Below are 21,085 nucleotides of genomic sequence, written 5' to 3' on the forward strand. Positions count from 1 at the left end.
CCTGAATTAAGGTCAAATTGTCATACAGCAATTCGGTGAATTTGGAAATGTAAGCTGGCTTGACAATCATTGAAAACAGAACAGAAATAGTAGATTGGGCAATGGAATGTTGAATGGCTGTGACAAAATCTGGTTTTATACAAGATACCCAAAGCTTACCACAGAAACTACCTCTCTACAGTAACGTCTTACAATTCAATTTAGACATACAAACACAAACTCCGTTTTTGGGGAGTATTCTTTCAAAAGAGAGAAGCTATTGGAAGAAGGTGGGAAAATGCAGCCGCTTAGTGGGGGTGGAAATCAGAATTCCCTAGGGAGGAATCTGTGAGATTGTGCATGTGTGTGTGTATATATATATACACAATCTCTGAAAAACCTTAAAATGTAAAGCGATTGGGTTTGGTGAAGTTAGAGAAAGGATTTTATGCGTGAGGGCTAAGCTTTGGGAAAAGATGCTCACAGAAATGTTCCGAATGGATAATCAGTTGGGAAAAATACATTTCTGAGAGCTACAAAAATTGAAAGGTCTTAGTTTTTCTAGATTAAGTTTTAATGGGGGAAGAGGACAGACAAAGCATTGCACAAAAAAGCTGGAATTGCTCAGCAGGAAGAGTTGATGAGATAAATCCAGATGTTATGACATCAGACAGACACATTATGGAGAGAAAAGAGTCATAGTCAATGATTAGACCACATTCCCGAGTGGCAGAGGAGACAGAACTGTTGATAGCAACTGAAAGACATTAGACACTCAAAAATATTATCCTCGAATGGATTCTGCCTTCTTTCTTGGCTTGTGATTGACTGTAGTTTTCTATTTTAAAAATTGCTAGGAAATGCTACAGAAAAAGTAATTCTCAAGAAAATAAACTAACACAGACCACACTATTTCATTCATGACACACTTTTCCTCCAAAACATAATTTCTTCCCATATGTTTTTTGCTCTGAACCTGCCAGACTCTAAGTGTATTTTTTATATAATCATGCAGTTTAAACTGTTATGGGTCATGTGTTTTTACAAATCTATTGCCTCATTATTAGTGCAGTTTAGAATTTTAAAAGCCAATTGAATTTTACCTTAAGACCAATAATTGAATAAGGAACACAGAATGGGAACATTGAGGCTACTTTACCACTGTTGTTCCTTTTCCAAACACAATGTTTAGATATGACCTATCTCTTTTTTTTTTTTTCCTTTTAAAGTTTTGCTACCCTCTGCATTCCAGCTCCCAAATTAACATGCTGTTGCTTGGCAATATCAGAAAAAGCATCTACTGAGCACTAAAACCAAAACGGTGATAAACACAGCATCATTCACTCTAATTTGTGCTCTATCCATTAAATGCAAAGGAATATGTGATTTTGCTAAAAAGTAAAGTATCTGAGCTTTTAATTCCTCTCTGATTACAATAAAAATAGAAGTAAACATGGCGATACCCAAGTTTAGCTATTCTTAAACTTTTTAGATGAATAATGGTCTGAAAAGAGTGCTGAAATAACTACAGTTGCAGTAAGTTTTACATCCAGTTTGGCTCTCCAAGACAGAATAATAGTCATAAGCAAGAAACAAAAGGTTTGAGTGCTGTTCTGCTCTCCTCAGTGTCGATTTTTGCAATAGGCATGCAAAAATTCCTAACGCTGCTTTCATTAGCCACTCTGTGACAAATTATATGCTCTTTAATAAAACCATTGTTTCACAGGCACTGGCAATACACTTGGTTGATGATCACTTCCCTTAATCTAAACTGAAAATTGCATAACAAGGTAAAACCCCCACAACTTTTGAAACATATATGGTTCCACTAAAAGTACATACACTGAATTTCAAGCAATGAGTTATTGCAGTTTAAGCAGCAGCTAGCTCAGGTGTATCAGCTGTGTATGTTCGTGATCCTAACCTGGTACAGTTGTGAGTAACCCCACCCCCCTCCATTGTTTTAGGGTGTCTGTCTTATCTGCCATCACTTGCTTTGGGCATCAAGCAGGATTGTTGATATAGACAGCAATAGGTTTGAATAAACTTTTTTTTTTTTTTAGCTCAAATTGATATATAATTCGTTCTACTATTACTCACTGTTCTACAACAAAGTTTCTAAGATTATCATATTATGAACATTCATAGCAACCAGTACTGACATATTTCAGCAGTAAAAAAAGAAGAAAGTCATGCACATAGCATTTTATATGGTAGGAGAACCTGAGCATTTTCATTGGCATGCATAAATCAGAGTTAATATTAATTCTTTTAGATGGTAGCAGAGCTATTCTAAGTTCATTGAATTCTCAGTTTCTGCCTGCTGTTACTGAGGCATATTACATATAGTCTCTAGATGAAGTTATCACTTTTAAAATCTAGCTATAATGTACAATTCATAGAATCCATTGTTACAGAGTGCTTGGACCCAGCACTGTCTGTTGGACGTATGAGAAGAATGCAGTAATGGAGAAAAAGAAGAATATTTACATTAGTTTTACTTATGGTAACTTCTGGACAAATGGCTCCTATTTTTCAAATTCGCACACCATAACACTTTAAAAAGATCTTTCTTACCTGCATTAAAGATAATATTTATTTTGCATTTCTTTTATCTGCTACAATGATACTTGTCTAATCAATATTGGTTTCAATTTTTTAATGCTATAGCAGCGCAGCAAAATTTTGGTTGAAGGCTTCTGTGAAGACTGTGGTTGTTTATTATGTGTTAAAGTTCTCAGAAATATTGGCACAAGTTTTTAAATGTCAATAAATAAATTGGACTAACTACTGGATCTTCAACATTTTTTCTTTCTTATGAGTAAAAACATAACTGAAATAATTTTGTTTTAATTTTAAAACAAAGAATAATGCTTCTTGCAAGAAAATATCTGTGTAGATCCTTCAAGACAAACAGCAATTTCAATCATACCAGCTTGAAAGAGATAGGTTAATCAATGTTTATTTACAAAGACCTTGCCGGATTCTGCAGCAGCATCACATTCCACGCTGTGATATAACTCCCTTACAAGCTTGAGCGGAAGAACTAGTTGATGATAATTAATGTCCTCCTGGGAGAATTATTGCTATGATACAAAATCCAGGTAATAGTTAAACAAGAAATCTACTGTGCCTTTAAAAGAAATCTATAAAATTAAAAAAAAAAAAAAAAAATCGTAGTCATGTATGTTAAAACTTCTGTTGAAAAATGTTCAATGATTAAGAATAATTGGCAAAAAGAATAATGGAAAAGATATGGCAGGCAAATACCCAATTCATTAGCTTAATCTGTTTGGGAAGCTGGAAGAGCCCATGGCAAGCTAAAGGAAGATTTTCAAGTGCACAAATGTAACCTGTTGGGATTGAAACTAATTCTCTGTCTGAATTTTGTAGATTTATAGCACTTAGTGCAGAAAAATTCATGAGCCCAGTGTATTTTAGCTTGAGATGAGCTTCATGTTATCATAGTTCACATTTAAATACATGTACCTTTTCAAATCATTTTTATTTGCAATGTTGAGTAAGCAACTTCATAAAATCTTTAAAATCATCTGTGTTTCCCCCCAAAATTATTCAATGATTTATAGCATCAATTATGATGGCACTGTTCAGAATTGTAATCCAGATTAGATGTGTTAGGACACCAGGTAGAGATTTGCATTTTAACCACGCTATATGGTCATAGATAACAGAAACCGGATGGGGCCAGCAGGTGTACAGGGTCCATGCACCTGCCCTCTTGTGACCTGTGCAGGAGTGTGGACCAGAGTAGCTGACATGAGAAAACCGTTCCTTTATTCCCCCTAGCTAATCTGGAGTTTCAGTTCAACTTTGAGCTCTAAAAGTCAGCATTATCAAGTAATACTTGGACAGAGACCTAAACTCCAACTCCCCATGTTAAACATAATGGATCGTTCAGACTTTTTTCAGGTTTTCCTTTAGCACAATAGAGTGGCTCATCAGCTAGGAACTCAAAATATACAATAAAATCACAATGTATAAGCAGATTTTAACTTAGTAGTTTGTTAAAGTGTGTTCTTTCCCACCCTTCTGCATACTTGCAGCCTGATGTCCATTAACTCTTAATGAAGGCTGTGATTCTATGAAAGGAGAGACAACACCCCAGTAGGTGAGGTTTCTGTAGGTGCTCTACTGAATCTTCACCTCTGAATTTAGAAATTGATCTTCTGTCTACCACAGTAGAAACTTGTGGGAGACAATTTCTTGCAGCCTCTTGTGTGTTGATTGCTGTTTGCTTCTCTCTAGTGCCAGATAAAGCATTGCTGCCAACAGATTCTGTCAGCTTACATATCAGAAGTGTGTGGAGGTTCAGGAGGACTTCAGTGTGTAATTGTGCAGATTTATAGGTTCTTTTTTTTTTTTCTCCCATAGATCTCATCAAACTTCATCTGCCACCGAGATAAAACAACAGACAATGCTCTCAAATAATTTTTCAGCTGAGAGTTTCACATGGCTATAATATATATTATAGTAAGCAGTAGTTATGCTTACCATTAACATGTAAGTTAAACAGGTCACCTGAAACTCAGAAAAACTGTATTGTAAATAACAGAAATTGTAATTTCTAATACTTTAATTCAATTTGGTACATATTACAATTCAGAAAATATAAGAATCTGATGTTTTTGTTTCCTTTGCTTTAAGACTTATGAAGCACCCTTGCAAAAAGTTAAGGATGTAAAGACAACGAGAAAATAAAATAAAATAAATAAAATAAAACCCACAGCAAATCAAGTTGCCTGAAAATGTTTGTTATGTACAAGAAATGTTGGTGAAACTAGAACTGATATTTTTGTTAAATGCCCTACTTAATTGTGTTTAGACACATCTTTAATAGAATTCATTCACCTTCCTTAAAGATGTTCATAGCGAATTATTCACATTGTTCTTTTACTATCAAAAGTCTTTGATGCCATTGACCAGAACTCTAGTTTCAAAAGTCCCGTTGGCTATCTCCAAGCCTTCCCCCTCACTGCCAAAAGTCTCTTCTATGACACTTTCTCACATTGCTCTTGAAACCTCACCTGCTTGGAATTGTTCAGTATCTTTTTTATCCTCTCCACAGAAAGACTATCAGGGTACACCATCCTACTGAACGCAAACTAAATTACTGGCACAAGTAGAATGAGAAAAAGACTGCCGAGGCACTAGAGCTGAAAGAAGAGGTACAGAAGTAAATATAAGCAACACCAGTTCCAGCAGCTGAGGTTCCCCAAAAGATTCTACAGCGACCCAATCTGTAGGTGGCTATGTGCCTCCTTCAACACCTTCTGGAGACATCCCACGCTAGAGGATTACGCCACATGCAGTCTATACATGCTCTGCGGGAAATGTCTAAAGCAGCTGATAGCGCAAAACAGAGACTTTACATTATGGTACATTATTGTACCTTGAACTTTTAAATCTTTTTTTTTCACTGGTATGTACAGGGGAAAAAAATATAAAAGCAAAATACAACTATTCTTTTTTAGCATTTATATAAAAAGCCACAAACAGATTTACCTTCATGAGAAATTTCTTTCCATGGATTAGGTGGATACATGAAAGCAGCATTCTGGATTTGGTCATGTATGTCTTCATCTTCATTGAATGGAAAGGTACCACTGAGGCTTACATAAATGATGACACCCACAGACCACATATCCAGAGATCTGTTATAGCCTTTGTTTCTCAGCACTTCTGGAGCAAGGTAGGCTGGCGTTCCCACAACTGAACGCCTAAATGATTTCTCTCCAATGATTCGGGCAAAGCCAAAATCACAAAGTTTTACCTGTTTAAAGAAAAATGCTATAGTAAGACAGACACTTTTATTATCAAATACATAGTTGAGGAACTTTTATCGTGGTTTAGTTGCAAGATGCATCTCTACTGTTCCTTCAAGGATACTTTTTTTTAAACTCCTCTTTGAGAGGAATACCCTTATTCCACCGAGACATTAGACCAGGTTACCAGTCCATTGCACCTCCTCTATTCCTTCACTTCATGAATAAACCACGGTAAAAGCAGTAACACAGGACAGCTTAGAATGAAAGAAATACAGTTTTGGATGGGCCTAAGCTCAGGCTCCTGGTGAAAGTAGTAATACAAAGTAATACTTACTCATTCATAACATAAAAACATGGCAAACAGAAAAATTGTTTCACCTATGGCTTTCTCCTAAATCAAGCAAGTTGACAAAATTTAGTTCTTGAAATTCCACTTTTATTTTATTGTGGACCTAGTTACACTCTGCCTCTCTGCAAACTTCCTTGTCTGATTTCTTCAGAGGGACAGATTTAGCTGCTTAAAAATTCTCACTTAACGCCTCAGTACAGATCCTTCCTTTCCAATTATTGATATTGGTATTATTTACAAATTATCAATAGTGCTCCTTTTGAATATGGGCAGTTGGAGGAGATTATAGCTGAACTCTGCAGATCAAAGGTAACAGGAGCTGATATAAAAGCTGATACCTTTTAATGAGAAATAGAACAATGAGCCAGAAAGTATATTTAAATATTCTGCAGTCTACCTGGCATTTACATTCATAAAATTAAAGAAGCAGCTCTTGTTCTTCATGAGCTCTACCTTAACTTTCAGAAAAATAACTGTCTTTCTGGTGACTGCTTGCAAATTGTCACTTATCTGGACCAAATCAACCAGATAAGTAATTTGTGCTGTAATGGTGAGCAAATAAGAAACAATCACACAAGTAGTTATGTCACACTTGAAAATCTAGTTGAATATTTTAGGTAAATGACAGAAGGCAAGGATTTTCAAACATGTCATCTTTGGAAAGTTTTTTGAATAGATGATCAGTTTTTTCATATCTGAAAATTCTGTGTAGTTCCTGGAAAAGGTACAGACAGGTCACTAATCACTTTTTTGTTTGTTCATAAAATAATCATTGCTAACAGTTATTAATTTGAACAATTTATCTTAAGAAAGGGCATTTTCTACTCGCCTGTGGGAAAGGATCAGCTGATGCCAGTAACACATTTTCTGGTTTGAGGTCACAATGAACAATATTTTTGAAATGCAGGTGTCTTAAAGCAACGAGGATCTGTGAAGAAACAAATCAGAAAGAAATTCAGTTTTAAATGTATTTTTTTTTTTTATTTATTTTATATTGTTCAGACAATATCAGTGATCAGAGAAGCAAGGACTGGTGTAGAGAGAAACAATCCAACAAGAATGTACCTTTTACAAGAATGTCTACAGTGGAAAAAGAAAGAGAAAAAAATGTCAGCTGCTATTTGCTGTGCCTCAAGTTTTCTTGATGTTTCACTGTATTGAATATAGCTTTTCCCTCTCCAAAGACTTTATATTCTAAACATTTTTTAAAAACTGGGTTCTAAGTTTTTTTGTTGTGTCTAAAAGAGGACTTTTTTGTGTATGAAATCTTTGGATGCAGAAACATTTGCAAAATGTCCTTCCAGATCTAAATTGACTCAAAAAATTTCACAGAAATATTATGTGATCCAATTTAAGCATTTGCTTGAGGAGAGAAAGCATAAGCAGCCTTGCATGTATTTTTATTCTGTTACACACACAAGAACATGGCAACAGAGTGTAATGTAACCATCCTATTCCTGTGGCTTTAACTCCATTCCTTGTGTCTGGTCAGGGGCTGGCAGAATTTCCCACTATATTAGAGCAGGGAATGGCGAGGAGGCCGAACGAACCTGGGAAGGCAAGAAACCAAATTCTGAAGCTGGTGGCAGTTTGGCCCATGAAAGCCTGAAAACTAGGGAACCTGCTACGTTCTACCCCAAATAATAAACTTCCACCGTAACACTGCTCCTGCTCCTTTCTTCTTCCTGACTGCTGAAACACAGGCTGCTCTGACTCTGAGGTGGCTCACTGCTCAATAGCGTATCTAAATTTAAACCAGTATTATGGGCAGCCAAAGAAGCAATATGATAATATGACAACAGGAAGAACAAAAAAAAAACCCCAACCCAGATCACATTGTTAACAGAAGTCATACAGGAAACCAGATTCATCTAATCAGAGATAGTGCTGAGATCTAATCTCAGCACAGAAAAGATGCGCAAAAGTGCATAGCATGAACTGCAATGGTTAGGCATGAGGAAGTTCAAGAGGCTCTAATTTCTTTATGTAGGTCTTCAACGGTTTGCTGTTAGTGCTTTGCATCCCCTTCTTGTGCTTAATTCTTCAAGCATATGAGAAACTTTAGCTTGATGGCCCTTCCATCCAGCAGCCAGAGCACTGCATATGTATCTAGTTCTAGGTCCTCTTAATGGTTTACTACCTATCAGATAATGTACACAAAAGCTGTCTTACCACCCCGATACTATAATTTGAGCTTTCGTTAATCAAAGCAGTAAAATATGCCAAAAGCAAAACATAAGAAACAGTGATAATAATTGACCTCAAATCTCTTTCTAGGTCTATAATTAATTTCTTACCTGAGTAATTAAAAACTTTGTTATTCTCTCTGGCAATCTGCCCTTTTCACTTGACAAGATCATCTCCAGCATGTCTCCATGGAGTTTTTCCATAACAACAAACACTCTTTCCGGAGTCTCAAACATACACTCCAGATTTACAACCCCAGGATGATGAAGATTCTATTAAAGATAAATACCGCACGAGATTTCCCAACATGATCAGTAGGTTTTATCATTACACAGCCAGTCTTCAGACCCCCCTAAACCAGACAATGTTTCAGTATTTCATAATATAAACTGTGTGCCTAATCTGTAGGCAACAGGCATGAAATTTTTAGGGACAGTACAGGAGAATGGATGAACTTCAAATTAGTTTAACAAACACATTTTCCTTATTGTGCCTGGTGCTTAAAACTGGATAAATTTTAATTCCTAACGTGACATTGCCAATACATTTGGTCTTGGCTCTTTATGCAGATTAAGTAGCAAAAATAGTAGTGATTATCAATTAAATTAATTCTCATATTATCTGGTATTTATAGAAATATATAAATGGAGTTAATACAGTAAAAAAGAATAGAAAAATACCTGTAAAATTGCAACTTCATTACGAAGTTGACTTTCCTGTTTAGTTGGAAACCTTAGTTTGTCAATTATTTTAATGGCAACATCTCTTCCTGTTTTGCGGTGTTTTCCTGTATTAATAAAACAAAAGGCCTCTATCAATTAACATGATTAATTCTGAAAAATGTTCCACTTTCACTGGATTGTACAAATGACCACAACCAAGTCTTCAGACCCCTAAACCAGACAATGTTTCAGTATTTCATAATATAAACTGTGTGCCTAATCTGTAGGCAACAGGCATGAAATTTTTAGGGACAGTACAGGAGAATGGATGAACTTCAAATTAGTTTAACAAACACATTTTCCTTATTGTGCCTGGTGCTTAAAACTGGATAAATTTTAATTCCTAACGTGACATTGCCAATACATTTGGTCTTGGCTCTTTATGCAGATTAAGTAGCAAAAATAGTAGTGATTATCAATTAAATTAATTCTCATATTATCTGGTATTTATAGAAATATATAAATGGAGTTAATACAGTAAAAAAGAATAGAAAAATACCTGTAAAATTGCAACTTCATTACGAAGTTGACTTTCCTGTTTAGTTGGAAACCTTAGTTTGTCAATTATTTTAATGGCAACATCTCTTCCTGTTTTGCGGTGTTTTCCTGTATTAATAAAACAAAAGGCCTCTATCAATTAACATGATTAATTCTGAAAAATGTTCCACTTTCACTGGATTGTACAAATGACCACAACCAAGTAATTCTCAGAGCAGGTTTGCAGCAAATTAAGTCACGTAAGTCACCAAAAGTTTTCTGTCATTTCCCTTCTTTCTACCCTTTGACAAGAGAACTTTTCTCATTATCATCTGACAAAGCTGTTTAAACATGTAAGAAACATACATATATGAGAAAGCCAGCTCTGCATTTCAAGAACATAGATGCAAAGTTAACTTTCTGAGAGATATATATATATATGTATGCTTGTTCATATACTTAAGCTGCATTCTCTGCAATTGGCAGGTTGTAGGCTTAGTCCTTTGATAGTAGTTCCAGACTAGCAAATAATGAAATAGGTGATCGCCTTTAGGCATGTGAGTGCATGTCCCAGGTTTATCAGAGACCCACAGAGATTCTTCAGGGAGAAACTTGTTTAGTTCTCACTTCACACGGTCTCAAACAACAGCTGTACCTAAACACACCCCCAAAAACTGCTGAAAAAAAGGAGGAAAAAGAGAGGAAAAATGGATAACAAAATGAAAAAAAAGAAACAATTCAACCAAACTACTGAAAAACAAAGGAAAAAAGCTCACAAAAGCATGCCAAGAAAAACAGTAGGAAGAAGAAATTATAATTTTTTTTCTTCTTCCATTATAGTTCTCAAAAAGAACAGTTTTCTGCACTTCAGGGTCTTCTTTACTAGAGCTTATAGAAAGCATAAAGCTATTAATATACAGTGACCCATGACTGGGTAGAAAACTTCAAATTACAAAAAGACTTTGTCAACAAAAAACAGTTTCATTGTTTAATGAATACTGCTTATATAAAACATAATTTCTTTAACAAAACGTTTCAGAGTCCAATACTTTCACCATTAAGAAATTTTCTATCATCTTAAGCATGACTGTACAGCACACCAAAGCCTTACCTCCATAAACAATTCCAAATTGTCCTGATCCCAACACCTCATCTGGGAAGATTTGAAATACAGTGCTAATATCCTGTTTATATAAACATAAAAAATATTAAGCCCTGAGATATGGAAACAAAATTTGTATTTCATTTGCTTTTTCTAATGGGAAGTACCATTCATTTACTATAGTACATTTCAAAATATATCATCTGTCAGAAACATTCATGTGAGTTTTCTTAAAAGGCACGTTAACTGCAATTGCTGTAAAAGCTGCTGCACCTTCGATAGGTTTCAGCCACTGCCATCTTCCAGGCAAGTAGTCCCCAGCGCAGAACATTACACTTTATCTTTGTGAAATTTGAAGATGAACATACATATGGAAATAAAGAGAGTCTTGTTAGCAACATTCTACCCCGAAGTCCCAGGATCCCAGATCTAGGAATTACTGCTGGGTTTTATGAAAAGGGAGAAACTACGAATTTAAAATATTCTTGAAAAAGTTCCTATGTCAGCTCATGTCATGGAAATGCAAGTGGTTTCTTAGTTTATAGAAAGCTTTGTGAGTATCAGCAGTTCTGGGCTTTAGCTGTTTGTGTTTGTCCTCTGAGATGGGTAAAATATTCCAGCCGTGCCAGAGAGGGAGTCTCATGTCTCACTAGTTCTTAGGGCCTAAACACAGGCTAAAGCACAAGCTGTTAGCAGATTCATTTGGGAGTCTCAAACAAACCTCAAATCTTGGAGCTCAGTTTCATTTTCATGATATTTAACCAGCAGCACATACGAAGAAGAGTAAAAGAACACCAAGGAGTTGATAATAAAGGTTGTCTCGCTTTTTCTTAGGAAACAAATGGACACATCCTTCCCTAGCAGGCAATTTTTTTCTGGCAAATACCAGAGCTGCCCCAAAGCTGTACTCGGCTGCAGGCAGTCCTGTTTATTTCCTCTGCCCGTGAAACAGAAAACCAGCCGCGTGACTGTTTACCTTGACCGCATGTCCTGTGTCTAACAGTTCTAGTGTAAAAGAAACCCAGACTTATCTACATATGTGTAACAACATATGTAACTCTTCCTTCGGACAGAACTTCATCTTCGTACAGCAGAGAATATCTGATCTCTCGCGATGACAGGAAATGGTGTATTTATCAAGGCTTGTGATTAGCTTTACGAAGTTCAGCTGACAAATTCCACGAACTAATAACTTCTACAGCTTGCTTTTCCTTTTGCTAATTAACATCCTGCAAGGATCCATAGTTAAATTCTGTGTTAAGGGAAATTACCCATGTATAATTCTTGCGTCTCAAGAAAAGGTGCCATGAAGATGATTTTTCTCAGAAGTTAGCAAAGCTAGTTGTTTGTTAATTTCTACAAAGTAAGCGAAAAATGGCTGATGGGAACTCCTCTAACCTTCCCCTTTGCAGAACAGATCAATGACTTCGCAAGCTTAATCATAGCACGTCTAGCACCAGCATCCAGAGAACACTCACCACATTTTCTTGAACTTGGCAGTTTGACACAGAAATACTGATGGATATATCCCCTGGGGAAGAAAGTAAAATATACTTTAGATTGCTGTGCTTTTAGTTTCAAACATGTAGTAATAGGAAATGACATTTACATTACATCAATATCTACTGAGAGCTCTAGAAATTGGACCAATTAGGACAGCTTGTTCATCTACCAGTCAATATAAAATTACACCAGCCCACAAATATGTGACTTGAACAACAGTTTTGCAGTGTATGGAAAAAAACAGAATTATACATTTCATGATTAATTTTTTAATAGTGGAATCTCGTAATTCCCATTTATAAGCTAATTATTGCTTTTTTGCGTTCTATTTTGGGGCTTTATACCTCATGCAAGTAACATAACTGCAACTAGGGTAAACTGTTTTTATTTAGTGGATTTAATAATAATTTTTGTTTATAGTGTCACCTACAATGTATTTGATGCTATTCAGATGAAGGCCAATACACGTTCAAATTGGTCTGCTTACTGTTAAAAGTAATGCACATTTCAACTGTCTTAAGAAACATTATTAAAACACATAATGGAAACAAAAACTTGCACTTACGCTTTAATACAACAAATACCAGATCCAACCTCTACAAATTCAGAGCTTAGGATGTTGCCATAAGCATTTTGAACTCCAAACCTACTGAGGGGTTCAATGAAACTTGAGAATATGCCTATTGCTAACTGTATTACACAAAGACATCATTTTGGGGAGGAAAGAATGGTTCTTTGGAGCATTGCCGCCTCCGTCTCCTACCTCTGCGTAGAATCCTGTTCATGCTGACTTTTCATTTTCTTAGTACAGATTTCAGCCTCATTGAAACCAGTGTCCTCTGCCATAAAGCCAATATTACAGACTGAAGACACTCGCTACTACCCATCAGCACCTCTCCTACTTGCAGTAAGTAGCATGAGTAACTTCTGCCCTGTGTGACTTATTCCCTTGTCTTTTCCTTAGGCATAGACTGTTTTTGGAATGTAATGTTTCAGTCACATAGAGGCTTCTTTATCATTGCCAATTTGTTTTCAAAACAAATTGTGCTGCTTGAAAAAAAAGAAAAAAAAAACATGGACAAAGACATGTCTTGGACTTTGAGCAGAAGACAGAAGGTTGCTGTCATTCTCACTCCCCACAGGAATTTGTTCTAAAGGTCTCAGATGACCTTAATTTTCGCAAACAAACCCCAAAGACAACTACTAACTTGTAAAGAAAATTTTCAAACTTCCCAAGAGAGAGAGATAAGACAGCTGTCATTCCCAGTCCAGCATTTTAGGTGATTTGTTTAGCTACGCTGGGCTCAAACCAGGGGCACTAGGCAACTAGCCTGATTGAAATGACATCCAGAATTTGACACTATTTTATGCAGGAACCCAGTCGAGAAAGCAAAGGACAGAGCTGATCTAATCTGATATGTGAGCTGTTGTGCCTGGAGATGTAATGCCACAGCCTGTTGTATTACTTGGTTTCTGAAGGGCTTGCGGTCTCATTAGCATTTCACGCTGCATTAATAGCATCCAGATGTCAAGTGCTAAAGCGGGTGTATATTGCAACAACAGGTCTAATCCAAATTGTGTAAACATACCCAAATTTGCTTTACACTGACTAGGCTAAGTACAAGTAGCAGAGCAACCACAGCAGCACATGCCTAGTAGTGGGGAACTGTTTGCTCTGTGTTACTTTGTTATCAGTACCTGAGCAAGATTTCAACAAGTTTCGTGTTTGGTTTACATAAGCTGTCATCTTTGTTAGAGAATTACCCAAAGGTATGTAAACTGGAGGCAAAGATATATTCAGTCCTTTTGGTCCTGGGTAACATCCATGCCTTGCTGTGCTTAGCACAGCTGTTCTTCACACTTGAGCTCATTTCATCTCAGCATGGGACAATGTTTGTGGCAGTTGTACAGCCAAATGTGATGAAAGGGAGCATATCATCTATGCTGCAGTGACCTAAAGAGTGAAGAGCTGCTTCTGCAGATAGCTAGAAACATAAATTACAGTCATGATGGGAAAAATCTATCGATTCCCAACTGGAGCTCAGAAAACTTCATGCCTCTGCACAAGGAGTCCATTACTAATGTCAGCAACACAAACGTGGATGAGATGCCTTACTAATATAACAACTATTTGCTTGCTAACAAATCTGCATTTTGTATATTAATACACATGTCCTAGTATAAACTGGAAACACGCGGATGAGAAACTGTGGTATTTAATATAATATGCAGACAGGAGATAAGCCATGACAGAATAGCCTTTACTAGCTGTGAGATGCTTCCTTTCAATGTGTGCAGAAGATTGAGCAATGTCATTTGTGATATGACTCTACTTATCTGAAATGGAGGAAATGAATAAACTTACTGTGCAGGCTGGGTCCTGACCCAGTTGATGCCCCTTTAGGGATGACGGGCATCAGGGCATGCTGTATTGCCATCTCCCACATTCGTGCCACATCGATGCCAATACCACTGGTGATAACACTGTTATTCAGTGGAACACTTGAGAGGTTTTCTATGTTTTCTCCAACATAATAGACTATATTTGCTGTGCTTATTTCAAAACAATGAGGATTGGCTCCCTGGGGCAGCAAAGTGAAAGTTTTTGCAGGTTCCAGAGACAAAATTTCAGACAATGGGATTTCCTAAAATGAAAAAATGTTTTACTTGCTGTGTAAAGATTATCAAAATATAAAACTAAAGCATGAGCTTTATTTAACTAATTTATGATATTAGCTGTTGCTTTTAACCACATGCTTCTTGTACAAACAAAAAGGCTCTTGTAACCTGAAACTCCATGACACAGAGGACTGTTGATGGTAAAATAGTAATGTTTCTTTCCAAGACCGAGTAGAACTATAATTATTTAATTAAACTTATGATAGAGAGCTGTGAGGTGCCATCAGAAAAGAGCAGGACCATCGATACATCAACAGAACTCCACTAGAAAATGAAACCCTGTTGACTCCTTATTTAATAAAATTTATTTGCAATAAATTATTTGCAGAATAAATCTATTCAACATTAAGATTCCAAATCCACCTTTCACATAGGCGTAAACTTGATTGTTTCATCTTGAATAACACTTAGGGCATGTTTCACTGACATATTTCCCTGAGAGGAAGCCATATGAAAAAAATACTTTCCATTATTAAAACTTATTGCAGTTATGCCTAAGGAGTTTAGCTGCCTCAGGTAAAAGGATATTAGAATTAAAACAATCTTTTACAATCAAAATCACGACATAATGTCCAAAGGACAGAATTAAAATAACATATACTGTACCTAATTGTTTGGAAAGAATTTGTATTACGAATGACAGAATGTAGGGCATGTTCACTGACATATTTCCCTGAGAGGAAGCCATATGAAAAAAATACTTTCCATTATTAAAACTTATTGCAGTTATGCCTAAGGAGTTTAGCTGCCTCAGGTAAAAGGATATTAGAATTAAAACAATCTTTTACAATCAAAATCACGACATAATGTCCAAAGGACAGAATTAAAATAACATATACTGTACCTAATTGTTTGGAAAGAATTTGTATTACGAATGACAGAATGTCAGATGAATTTCTTGGCAGAATTTGTCGCTGGTCCTGAATTGCCCCTGTATAAAAACCTTCCATTTCCACAACATGTGTTTTACAGGTCCTCGTTAGCTGACACCTTTCTGATCTGAGACTTGTTTGTGAAAGGCAAAACACGCATACGCAGCTTAAATAATGAAAACAAACATAGATCAAAGCTACACTACTAGTGTACTTTTAGTAAGTATCTATTAATTCAGCAAATTAGTCATTATATTCTGCTGGTACAAAAAGAGATTGAAAAATACTCCTTACTTTGTAATATTTGCTTCCGGTATCATTTTGAAAAAGTGTAATGCATTTGCTGTCCAGTCTCCAGTAGTGTCGTTTCCTCTGCAATGAAAAACAAAGGGAAAAATCTTTCTAGCATCTTCCGAGTAAATTAATGAAATGTTCATTTCTCAAAAGCATCACTTCCAAAATGTTTTGCTTAAGTTCGAAGAGATGAATGGTGAATGATAAAGATTCATTTGCTATTACAAGATTTTTATGAGGCCTTTATATTTGAGTTTAGGATTTACAGGGCCACCCTCTCTTGTTTCGGCAATAACCTAGCTCTGTTCAAATTGTCCAAGTTTTAAAAATTTAAAATGTCACTTTGACGTCTGCATTACATTCAGCACAATTCACTACAGGTATGCTGCTAAAATAATTAAACTTTCCTTTTGTATCACACCCCAGCTCACTTTAGAAGGCCACATACTGAAGTCTTTATTCCTGTTTTAGCAGGTTGGAATGAAAATAATTTTTTTCTACACTAACTCTATCTTACAAAAGTCTCGATTCACCTAGCAGTAAGATATCTAGGAGACTGCAGCTGGAAGGTAAAGCTACTTTCCAGAACCCCTAAGGTGTTAACGTTATTTTTTACTTCCTTCAGAATGTCTTCACATTTCGCTGCCTATGATAATGCAACTGACACATTCATATTTTTTGTGCGTTTCAACTGTCTCCTCTTCCCTACAAGCAGTGCCAGTCCTCCATTATGACAAGAGTCAGGACTTCAGGAATCACGAATACTGCAAAAAATGCCTTACATGAGTGACTGTAAATTATCAAAGTATTGTTAGGAATTGATTTTGTACTATCATATAGTATGTACAGTATTTCTTACCAGTGTGTCCTTGCTTGTATAGTGAACCATCCAACCCTCCTTCATTACTGTGCTACTTCTCCTTTTTGTGTGCTTCACAGATTGTACCACTCTCATTTTTGGAATATTGTTGCTGGTTGAAGGGCTTAAGAATAAATCAATAAAGGCTTTTAAAAAGAAGATAACTTCGGACAAAAAGAAAAAAATGCTTTTAAATCAGAATATATATATCTCCAATATCCACATTTATATTTATCATCATTATCATACCTGGACTAGACACTATTTTGTTTTGACATTCCAAGTATCTTGAGATTACAAAGAAAAAAAATTGTAATGCTACACCAAGAGAATGTCAAGAGACCTTCTGAAGGCTTACACACACACACACACACCCCCTCTCTCACTCTCCCCCAAAAATACTCCTAAAGATGAGCTAAGAAGATGGGCAAATGACAAGGACCTCAGCTAGGGTGTGGGAGCCATAGCTCAAGCCTGTGCTATGCATGATTCAGATCAGTACTTGATCCTGAATCTTTCATAACCTAAGTAAACATTGTCCATCAGATTACTGTCCTGGGACCTTTCTTGGGTTCAAACACACAATGGAGTGATGACGGTTTACAGAACAGAAAATGTGTCAGCTGCCTAGCTGCGCATACCCTGGCAGGGCACAGCAGAGAGTCTGCTAGAACCTCTCAGAGAAAGAGGTTTAAGCTAATACATTTTATCCTCAAAGACCTAAAGCAAAGTCCCATTGCCTTGCACTCAGGTATGCATGCTGAAACTTTCCACGACTCAGCTGACACACAGTAAGTCGGGAAGGCATGGGAACTTGACAGTATGCCCGATAGCACCATCAGATAAAATCTGGAATACGTAGTTGGAGAGGTGTAAGAAGTAACCAAGCCCACCTTCCCACTTTCCTTGCTGTTAGAGTTAACCATTCCTAAAGCAGATGCTGTGTAATGGAATACGGACTCATAATCTGCTTCAATCCTAAACCTAAATGCTTAGTTATTTCTGGCAGAACTTTAAATGGAGATGCTGCATTGTACATGAAAACACAACACAGAGAGCTTATGTGTTCTGCCCTCCTGGCAAAGCTATTGGTGTAACAACTCCAACAAAAAGGGGCAGAAACTGCCCAGGAAAAGAACAGTATCTTAAGTTTCCACAGTTGTTGTGACTGTGGATGTCTGCAGATGGCCCTGCTTCACTGTAATGCATCCTGGAAATAAGAAGCATTTTATGCATTGGCAGTTTCCAGTCAAAATGCAAAAAGTGTGCTCTCTTAAAGTTTCATTAAGACTGTAACATACAGTTAACATCTCTTTTTTTCCTAAAAATGATCAAATGAGCTGCAGTTCCTATTTAACTATTCTTGTCTGTACTGACAAGAGGTTTACTTTTTTATTTGCCTTTTATAGATCACTTAAAAATAATCCACGGACATGGAGACTACCCTTAGAAATAACTGGGGGAAGGTATTACTGGAAATACAGTGATGCCCCTCAACTAAGTAAAACATGTACCTTGGTTATCAATGTTTTTATTAGTTATAATTGGGTATTTATATTTTGAAAACCTGCAATGCTGTCTATTTAATACAACTTGGACATTCAAAATGTTATATGACACTGATTTTGTGATATAAGCACAGGCTTATATTCCAATGATACAAGGTGTCTATATATAGTCTCTATGCAGATGAATATGACAGTAGGAAAAACAGTTCACTGCCGCTGGAGGCAAAACTGCATATTGTTGAAATGGATTGCTTTCTATTAGTGCAACAGGTATATGTCAGTAACAGAGAGCTAAGGGGAACGTGTTACTGAAACAGACTCCTAGTAAGCAAAATAAAAGAGGAAACTGCAGGTCAAACCAGAACCTGTGAAAGAAAAATATTCTATAATTCTTCAAGGTACAGGATCCCTTGCATCAAGGAAATTACAGCTGAAAGGATCTTAATTCATTTTCGGTTCCCTGACAATGAATAATTCCTACATTTTCCCTACTATTCTCTACAGTCCCAATAAGTGAATAATGTTTTCTTCTTAGACATTTCTGAGGTAAGTTGCACAACTCAATTCCTATTTTCCTTCCTGATTAGTCATTTCAAACCACTAATCTATTTCGTAACTTGCTTCAAACTACTATTTCAAGTTTGTCAAACTTTCCTTCTTTCTAAAGGTATCTAAAAATGCAAACAATTAATCTAGAGCCGATTATACCATAGCCACGTATGTTATTTATTTTTGTTCATTTAAATGACCAGGCATTGCACTATTAGTCAGGGGAAAAATGCTTGGGAAAATAAATAAATAAAAAAGTCGTTCCCTATTGCTCATGCACAAATAGTTTCACAACGTAATTTTCGTAAGAGAACAGACCTGTAACAATTCCTTGGGCATCAGTTTTCAGTTGCTACTTCAACTTGACAATAATTTTTAAGCTTCTCTTAAATTCCTAATGCATATATTCAGTGAAGCAATCTCACTGCAATTTCAGAACCACCACATATCACTAGCTCTCTCCATTCTCAATGAGTGAGAATAGGGTCCATGTAGATTCCCCCTTGAGCCCTAGACAAGATACTTACAAATAAATACAAAAGAAGATGGAAGGCAGACTCACTCCCCATCTCACCTGATCATCCTGTTAGACTCATCGTGATCCGGATCAGCATCCTGCATTTCCCCGTTGTCACTATGGCATCCTGTCATTGACATCTCAGAATCATGAGCTATAGATTCTTCCATGTCATCTATAAAACCACTGTTTCTTTCACTATCATTGTCGTCACTCCCTTCTTCCATGACCACATCAGACTCAGCCCCAGGACTAAGAAGATCTGGAATATCGTTTCTGAAGTTATTATCTGAAAACATACAATACTCCATCACAACATCCTGACACATTTTGAGCTCCAGAAAACCTCAGGTTCTCTTTGGAACTCTGTTGCCTGGGTCTATCTCTACTCAGTACTCTACATGTACTGGTGAAGTGTGGTTTTTAACCAGTCATTTAGAAAATCACTACAGAAAACTGGAAATGCATCAAACCAAAATATTTTCAGAAATACAGTTTTCTATTAAAAAATGCCAAAGTCAAAGCAGAATTTCTTATCCATGGAATTCTATCAAACATTCTATACTCATGAGCTTTATTTCTGAGATCTTCTGGCAGATTTTCTATACAGCTTGAATGTGTCTACTGGCTTGATGGCTGTTGGCAAACTGATGCTAGAGGAGCAGTAATTTCAAAACTAGAAATTTTGTAATACGATGGTGCCATGACAATGAACTATTGAAATAACTCCCAAGACAATTACTTATAATGTGAACTATATTTTTTGGGAAAAAAAATATTTCCTTTGCACCAGTGTTCGCTGTGAAGCTGCAGAATATGGCACAGTAATCCATACTATTGAAATAACGCTCCCTGCCTTTAGAAAAGAAATATTAAATAAATATCAAAAAGTCCAACGTAAGATAGCATAGAAAAAATATGAAGACTTAGGATTTAACTTATTTAACTATGGCATAGTATTAATAGTATCTTCCAGCTTATATTTAAATTACGTTAAACTTTCCAGTTTCAAGATTAGATGTAAGAAATAACTTTTTATTGTATTGCTGCTTGTGAATGGATTTATCTGGAAGACAGAAAGGAAGAGAAAACTTTAAACTTATTTACCTAAGGACTTACATTACAAAACCAAAAAACAAGGCAAAACCCTAAACTAAAAAAAAAAGCCACCACCAAAAAAAAGGCATTCTGTTGAAACTCAGCCTGCTGCTATACAAGCTGTGATCTAACATGGCAAAATCATGAGTCCTGTCAGATAGTAAAGACAGCATTAGTTTTTCTGGGATGTTTGCAGTGTTTCAGAAATTTCAAGTAAGGTTAAAATCACATGGAAGACATCAAATTCTTCCATTCTTCACCAGCAAGTGCTCGAGCCTCACCGCCCAAGCCGCAGAAGGCAAAGGCGAGGACTGGGAGAATGAAGAGCCACCCACTGTGGGAGAATAACAGGTTTGAGACCATCTAAGGCACCTGAAGGGGCACAAGTCCATGGGACCCTATGAGATCCATCTGCAGGTCCTGAAGGAACTGGCGGATGAAGTTGCTAAGCCACTATCCATCGTATTTGAGAAGTCGTGGCAGTCCAGTGAAGTTCCCACTGACCGGAAAAGGGGAAACATAACCCCCATTTTTAAAAAGGGAAAAAAGGAAGACCCGGGGAACTACAGGCCAGTCAGTCTCACCTCTGTGCCTGGGAAGATCA

The 21,085-nt window shown here is 36.5% G+C and overlaps 1 protein-coding gene across 2 annotated transcripts in view; it reads right to left on the reverse strand.

The window, feature by feature from the left end:
• The window catches only part of PRKD1 (protein kinase D1), a 75,064-nt gene that overhangs the window by 8,457 nt on the left and 45,522 nt on the right, over positions 1–21,085 (reverse strand). For both annotated transcript variants that reach the window (XM_009290350.2, XM_019474889.1), the window contains 10 exons: positions 19,441–19,645; positions 16,810–16,933; positions 15,951–16,028; positions 14,471–14,750; positions 12,081–12,133; positions 10,612–10,684; positions 9,523–9,629; positions 8,412–8,573; positions 6,944–7,042; positions 5,503–5,770 (listed from right to left, as the gene is read on the reverse strand). In XM_009290350.2, coding sequence (XP_009288625.1) covers positions 5,503–5,770; positions 6,944–7,042; positions 8,412–8,573; positions 9,523–9,629; positions 10,612–10,684; positions 12,081–12,133; positions 14,471–14,750; positions 15,951–16,028; positions 16,810–16,933; positions 19,441–19,645 — 1,449 coding nt within the window. The remainder of the gene's footprint in view (positions 1–5,502; positions 5,771–6,943; positions 7,043–8,411; positions 8,574–9,522; positions 9,630–10,611; positions 10,685–12,080; positions 12,134–14,470; positions 14,751–15,950; positions 16,029–16,809; positions 16,934–19,440; positions 19,646–21,085) is intronic.

The sequence above is a fragment of the Aptenodytes forsteri genome, unplaced genomic scaffold, assembly GCF_000699145.1.
Source record: "Aptenodytes forsteri isolate BGI_AS27 unplaced genomic scaffold, ASM69914v1 Scaffold108, whole genome shotgun sequence".
In the NCBI taxonomy this organism is placed as follows: Eukaryota; Metazoa; Chordata; class Aves; order Sphenisciformes; family Spheniscidae; genus Aptenodytes; species Aptenodytes forsteri.